General features: G+C 43.4%; 2 protein-coding genes across 3 annotated transcripts in view; one reads left to right on the top strand and one right to left on the bottom strand.

The window, feature by feature from the left end:
• Nup43 (nucleoporin 43) overlaps positions 1 to 6,748 on the bottom strand; it is an 11,886-nt gene extending 5,138 nt beyond the window's left edge. Inside the window, exons 1-5 of the mRNA XM_021173624.1 lie at positions 6,568 to 6,748; positions 6,124 to 6,246; positions 4,663 to 4,740; positions 3,170 to 3,350; positions 527 to 662 (exon numbers count right to left, since the gene is read on the bottom strand). Of these exons, the coding sequence (XP_021029283.1) occupies positions 527 to 662; positions 3,170 to 3,350; positions 4,663 to 4,740; positions 6,124 to 6,246; positions 6,568 to 6,687 (638 nt within the window). The 5' untranslated portion in view covers positions 6,688 to 6,748. The remainder of the gene's footprint in view (positions 1 to 526; positions 663 to 3,169; positions 3,351 to 4,662; positions 4,741 to 6,123; positions 6,247 to 6,567) is intronic.
• Positions 1 to 7,057, top strand: part of Pcmt1 (protein-L-isoaspartate (D-aspartate) O-methyltransferase) — a 48,272-nt gene that overhangs the window by 7,425 nt on the left and 33,790 nt on the right. The window lies entirely within an intron of this gene.

Genomic DNA, 7,057 nt, shown 5'->3' with positions numbered 1-7,057 from the left:
CACTCCAGAAGAGGGAGTCAGATCTCGTTACGGATGGTTGTGAGCCACCATGTGGTTGCTGGGATTTGAACTCTGGACCTTCAGAAGAGCAGTCGGGTGCTCTTACCTGCTGAGCCATCTCACCAGCCCTCAAGTTCTCTTTTAAGCAATATATACTTCAAAGACATAAAGGCTCTGAATCAATACAAGTACATGCTAAATATAAGATGGTAGAATCAACTGCATTGTGTTACCTTTGCCTCATCAGTTTAATCATGGATCAGAGTTTCTGAAGTTCATTAAAACACAAAGCTGGGGGACTGGAGAGACATGGCTCAGCAGTTAGGACCCAGGTTCAATCCTAGTACCCACATGGCCATTTCTATTTGCCTGTAAATCTAGTCCTAAGGCTTCAATGCCCTCTTCTGATCTCTGTTGTGGTGCATAGATATACAGGCAGGCAAAATACTCATACAAATAAAAATACAAAGTTGACTACAATAACGAAACAATTTTTTTATCATAATACTGAGATGACAAAACTTACAGTGATAGTATCTGACAGGGTTCACTTCCTTGTTGTCTGAAATCCCATATTTTTAACTGTCCAATTGAATTTACTGTAACAATCTCAGGTGTTCGAAGGAAGGTTACGGCATGGAGTGTACTGCTGTCTGCATTATCTGCAAGTTTTAAAAATGCGTTAACAGGTTTCTTTTAATGACATTTCCAGCCAGGTGTGGCAGCTCTTGCCTTCAATCGCTGTGCTCAGAAGGCAGAGGTAGGCAGGTCTCTGTGAGCGTGAGACCAGCCTGGTCTACAGAGTGAGCTCCAGGACACCCAGGGCTACACAGAGAAACCCTGTCTCACAAAACAAAACAAAAGTAAACCACATCCCCCCTACTGGTTGAAATATTATAAATAAAGTTTCTAATGACTCAGCATAGTTTTTAATAGAAAAATAGTAAAATACAAGTCTAGATAGTCTCTTCCAGTCTCTGGTAGAAAGCTTCACTCCCAGGCCATCTGTTTTCTAAGTGCAGAGCTGATTGGCCGTTTGTTTTTTATACTGAATTCTTCCTTTCTTTTCCTCCTGCCTTCAGCTTCCCTAGTGACAGAACTATAGTTATGTCTCACCCCAACAGGCACTGTGTCTGAGATAGATGTTCAAGCTCCTGTCTATCCAATCTTAGCTCTGCTAGTACTTGACAGAAAACTTTACCCACTGACAGGCACAGAGCTTACTGATTCTATACTGTTGTTCAGACTCACACAGCAGAATTTTAGCAGAACTTTTGTATCTGGCATGAATCTGCAGTGAAGGAACCTGAGCTTTGAAGCAGCCTTTTGTCAGTGATTGTCATCTAAGATTTTATGGGGTTTGCAAAGTTCAGTCCTGAGATAGGCCAGGCAAACCAGGGAGAAACTAGAAAGTCTCCTTTAGCTAAGAACTGCTTAGGGGATGGGTCTTTCAAGACAACCCCTAGATCAGATAAGAAATTTTGGTATGCAGAAATTAACTTGCTAATGATGCCTTTTGTGTAACAATAAAAAGAGCTTGAGGGCTGGAGAGATGGCTCAGTGGTTAAGAGCACAGACTGCTCTTCTGAAGGTCCTGAGTTCAAATCCCAGCAACCACATGATGGCTCACAACCATCCGTAATGAAATCTGACGCCTTCTTCTGGAGTGTCTGAAGACAGCTACAGTGTACTTAGATATAATAATAAATAAATCTTAAAAAAAAAAAAAGCACTTGAGGCTGGAACAGGGAGGGGGCAGAGCAGGGAGACAGAGGGAAGACCACGGTGGCAGGGGAGTCAGGTCCAGTTTGGACAGCTAGCTCAGGAGACTGTCCCAAAGCAAAAAAGGCTAACAGCCTTAGACTATACAGATGTCTGTGTCTTTATTATTCACCCCCAAGTGGGACTCCCAGGAGCCCCCAAGACAGACTCATGTCAAATCCACCCATCTTTACCTTCGTCAGCAGCTTCCTCACCTACACCTTTCCCTTCATGGTTGCTAAAAGGGTCTTTAGGAAGCTTTGAGCCAGGCCTTCACTATGTTGTTCAGGCTCACCTTGAATTTAGTATCCTCCTGCCTCATCCTCCAGACTGCTGAGATTACACAAGTATGCCCAATACCTTCCTTTTATAATGATTCTTTTCTTGAATTTCCTAAGTGTTTGGACTCGAGGCACATGATAGATACTTCCAAACTTAAACCTGTGCCACTTCTGTACATTGCTAGCAGGTCAACAGCTCTTAACAATTAAGCGAATGTTGTAATTCAGAAATTAAGCACTTAGAACAAAGAACACATACTGATGCCTTGGTGCAGACCTGGAGATTCTGACCCAACAGGTCTAGGATGGGGGGCCTGGAATCTGCTCAGGCAAGTCTTAGTGAAGCACAGTAAGAACCATCTCACTAGAGCACCGGCCGAATCACTACTGGTATCAGTCATTCCTTGTGCAAAGACGTTCAAGAGCAATCTGGTTACCACCTACAGATCCCTAGCTTCTGTTGCTATGCATTCACAATACCTTTGCAATCGATTCCAATTTCCCTTTCCGGCTTCACCTGTCATCTCTTCAGTAACAAATATCTAAGGTCAGCTCACAGTAAACTTTGTCATTTGCTGTCTAGGTTTACCATCTCCATGCTATTCCCTGGGTTTTTGGTTTTTTGTTTTTTTTCTTTTCTTTCTTTCCTTCTCCCCCCCCACCCACCCCCGCTGCCCCCCCTCTTTCTTTCGTTTTGGTTTTTCGAGACAGGATTTCTCTGTATAGCCCTGGTTGTCCTGGAACTCACTTTGTAGACCAGGCTGGCCTCGAACTCAGAAATCCGCCTTCCTCTGCCTCCTGAGTGCTGGGATTAAAGGCATGCACTACCATGCCCGGCTAATCCCTGTTTTCTGTGTGTCATATATTAGTGTTATTTATGGTACAGAATCAAGAATATACTAATTGCCACTTGTTCCCTAGTTATGTGATAATTCCTTTTAGCTAAAACCAAACACTGCCACCTAATACATCTTTCTGTTCTATTAGCAATCATTTATACCAGACTATCCGTACACTATCTTATACAAGGATCCTGCCAAGTGTCATTTTCACACCCTTCAAGCTTTTAAGATCATGTTTACTTAGTTCAATTACTATGTAATGGATAGAAGAATACGACTCCTCACCTATAGTTCTGACAGCCTCCTTGTGATCAACTCTGAAGAGATTTATTCGGCCATCCTCTCCAACTGTAACAATTTCTGGGTTGTCACACACAATTCCTGTACATGGTGCACTGCTATAGGAGGGACTGCTGGGACCTGTATGGTAATGAGCTGCAGGCCACTGCTGATTGACGGACAGGGTCTAGGCATCAGAAATGAGCAATGTTAATCAGAGCAAAGTTCTAACAAAAGAGCCCTTCTCTCCAGGAATTTTTGTTTTTTTGAAACAGGACTTCCAAGTGTTTGGGATTATTGGTGAGCCACCATGCCTAACTAATAATAGTGTTTTTCAGTTGTATTTCATGTCCTTCTAGAAGAAGGAACAAGTCCCCCCTTTCCTCTGCATTTGCGCACACTGATGTTTAGGAACTACTTCCCTTATTTTTTGTATATTCTGAGTAGACTCAGCACATTTATCTCAAACTAATGATTTTTGTTACTAAATAGCTGAATGTTGACACATTCTTTAAAGTTTTATGATTAAATTCGTATGTAAAGAACTAATCTCTATATCTTTTTTACATGATTCCATTAAGAAAATAATTAAAGCTGGCCACGGTGACACTGGGGAGCAAATGCAGGTGGATGTCTGAGTTTAAGGCCAGGCTGGTCTACATAGGGAGTTCCAGATCAGCCAGATCTACATAATGAGATCCTCTCTTTGAGACAAAAATAACAAAACATTTATGTGCACATATATTTGCCTAAGTTTATGTATAGGTGCCTGCCCAGGCCAGTGGGATTTAGATCCTCATAAAGTGGGAGCTATAGGCTGTTGTGAGCCACCTGATTTGAGGGCTTGGAATAGAACCATGGGTCTCTCTCTCTAGGAGCAATACACACTCAATTGCTGAGCCACCTCCTCAGCCCCAACAGAAAGGTCTTCAGGTAGTAGACCCTCTCTCTTATTTAATAAAGGCGTGGCTTCTTCCAGCTCTTTGTGGTATTTGAGTTAGAAGCTAAGTGTGAACACATGATTACTTGCATGTTTCCTCCCTTCATCCCTCCAAAAGACTATCAGAGGAGCTCACAAAGCAGCAGGAAAATTACCACTAGTAGAGCTAATTAGCACAGTTCATTTAAAGGAGGTCTAATTTCCACAGAAGCAAATGTAAGCATGATTGCAGTAATATAGGGCTGGGGGTGAAGCTCAGTGCAAGGAATGCATGCTTACTACATCTGAGATTCTCAGCAACCTCTAAAAAATTCAACAGTATATTCTCCTATTATGACTTTTTCTCCATAAGGTAAGGTTGTACATGTTGCCCAGGCTAGTCGTGAGCTACATTTCTCTCAGCTCTGGAAATGTAGGAGCTCCAGGAGTGCACCCAGTGCCTGCCTCTCCTCATGATTCAACACTATAAAGCACTGTGCGCTTACTAACACAATCAATCTTCTGTAAGCCTGCCCAGGAACAGGTAAAAAGACAAGTGTGCTTTCCCAGAGTCCTTTACCTGGTTATTTGGGTGGTGAAGAAAAACTGTCACACAGCCTGTCGACGAAGCAGCTACAATTCTTTCCTGGTCAAAAAACTAAACAGAACATTTCTGCGGATTATTATAGATTACTTGAAAATATTAACAGGGGGAAAAAGTCCACTGGTTCAACTTGACTAATAGCAAACCCTATACAAATTTAAAGAAGCAAATAGCCTATATATGTACACACACACACACACACAAAACAAATGAAATGTGTTAACATCGAAAAGTAAAAATTTTCATACATAACAAAATTTTACTCAAGATTTTTTATTTTGGGCCACAATAATAAAAGTTTGGAAATATTTCATTCCTAAGTATAGACAGTTTTTTACCAAGTAAAATACAGGACATCTGAATTCATACTTTTTTTTTTTTTTTTTGGTTTTTCGAGACAGGGTTTCTCTGTATTGCCCTAGTGGTCCTGGAACTCACTCTGTAGACCAGGCTGGCCTCGAACTCAGAAATCCGCCTGCCTCTGCCTCCCAAGTGCTGGGATTAAAGGCCTGTGCCACCACGCCTGGCACGATTTTTTTTTTTAATTTTTTGGATTGGGGTGTGCTTGTGTGTGTGTGTGTGGGGGGGTGTCTCTGTTCCCAAACTCATCTTGACCTCCTGTTTCCTAAGTAGCTGGGACTAATATAAACGCTAATTTCTACCAAGTTGTTAAAGAATGACATAAGAATAATCCCACACGATAATTACTATGTATGTTCAAAAGACTCCTGTTCATCCATCTGATCAGCGAAGTAGTGAGTCCTATTTGAGGGTGGGGATACAGACACTCAAAGCAGAGAGTTCTTGCCTAGCTCTCATAAGTACTGAGATTATCTTCATCCCAACATGAAATGATAAACCTGACTCACAGACATGTAATGTAAATTAACATACCTGTATAAAACTTACCAAACAAAATCGTGCGTGGTGGCGCACGCCTTTGATCCCAGCACTCAGGAGGCAGAGGCAGGCGGATTTCTGAGATCGAGGCCAGCCTGGTCTACAAAGTGAGTGCCAGGACAGCCAGGGCTACACAGAGAAACCCTGTCTCGAAAAAGAAAACAAAAAAACAAAAAATAAACTTACCAAACAGCGTTTGGCACATAGATGGACAAATATTGTTATTTAAGATAAGGTCTTGCTATGTATATGTAGCCCTGGCTAGTTTTGAGATCCCTCCCGCCTCTGCATCCCAAGAACTGGAATTAGAGGCTTGTACCACCATGCCCGGTTTGGGCAATTCATTTTCAAACTGAATTCCGTTTCCCAGCCCCACTTCTGAGACTAAGTGCCTAAATAATGGTGTGGCAAATTTAAATTCATAGAGATTAGTCCTGTAAATCAGGGGTAAGGGTAGACAAACTATAAGGTACCTTGTTACCTCTAAATATAGTCTCAAATTTCCTAAATTAGCTTTGGCAGACAACTCAGATTTACCTGTAAATCCATGACATCCCCATGATGTCTAATATCGCACAGTAACTGATGGTCTCCTTCAAACCCTCCGTCAGAATCCAAGTTTCCAAAATCTCCAATAGACCACAGTGAAACGCAATTTTCCTGCAAAGCAGACAGTTTTATCTTGAGGTGACAAAAACATCAACTCTAGGAAAGTAAGATTCAGATTGCCTTTCGGGCGACCTTGCTTCAATAGCATCTCAGACAAACGATATGGTTAAGAGTTGAAAAGATCAGAGACATGGCCAAGTTTGGACGGCATGACTACAGACTTGGTGAGGGGTTAAAACCAGATCCCAGGCTCAGACACACCACCAGGGCTCTCAAGTAGCGCGCAGCCAAACCAGACCAGCAAGCCCGCTTTCGCGCGCCAGCGCGGGGGGGCGTGGAGCAGAGCAGCCGGGGCCCGCCCGAGCCCGGTACCTCATTGTCCCAAGAGCCCGTGGCAAAGGTCTCTGTGGTCTGCAGGCTCCCGGAAGGCACTGGCCGCCAGCGGGTTTTGCTAATTTTCTGAGACACGAACTTAGCATAAATTTCCTCCATGCTGAAACCAGCTAGAAGGTTCAGCAGAAAGCACACTGCGCGCTCCTCAGGCCCGCCCCTTCCTGCGCAGTTCTGATTGGGTGAGACCTCATGAGGGAGACGGTGGCTGCAGACAGCCAATTCTCGTCAGCAGGAGCACACGCCAGCCCTGGGGCTGAAAGAGTTTGAGATGTTCATTCATGTAGGACGCTCCGAACAAAAACCCAAAGCCTTTGGCAAAAAGATACACTTCTGCCGGGCGTGATGGCGCACGCCTTTATTCCCAGCACTCAGAAGGCAGAGGCAGGTGGATTTCTGAGTTCGAGGCCAGCCTGGTCTACAAAGTGAGTTCCAGGACAGCTAGGGCTATACAGAGAAACCCTGTCTCGAA

Source organism: Mus caroli, chromosome 10, assembly GCF_900094665.2.
Source record: "Mus caroli chromosome 10, CAROLI_EIJ_v1.1, whole genome shotgun sequence".
NCBI classification, from domain to species: Eukaryota; Metazoa; Chordata; class Mammalia; order Rodentia; family Muridae; genus Mus; species Mus caroli.
Note: the sequence above shows the minus strand (reverse complement) of the source record. Positions and strands in the feature narration are given on the sequence as shown.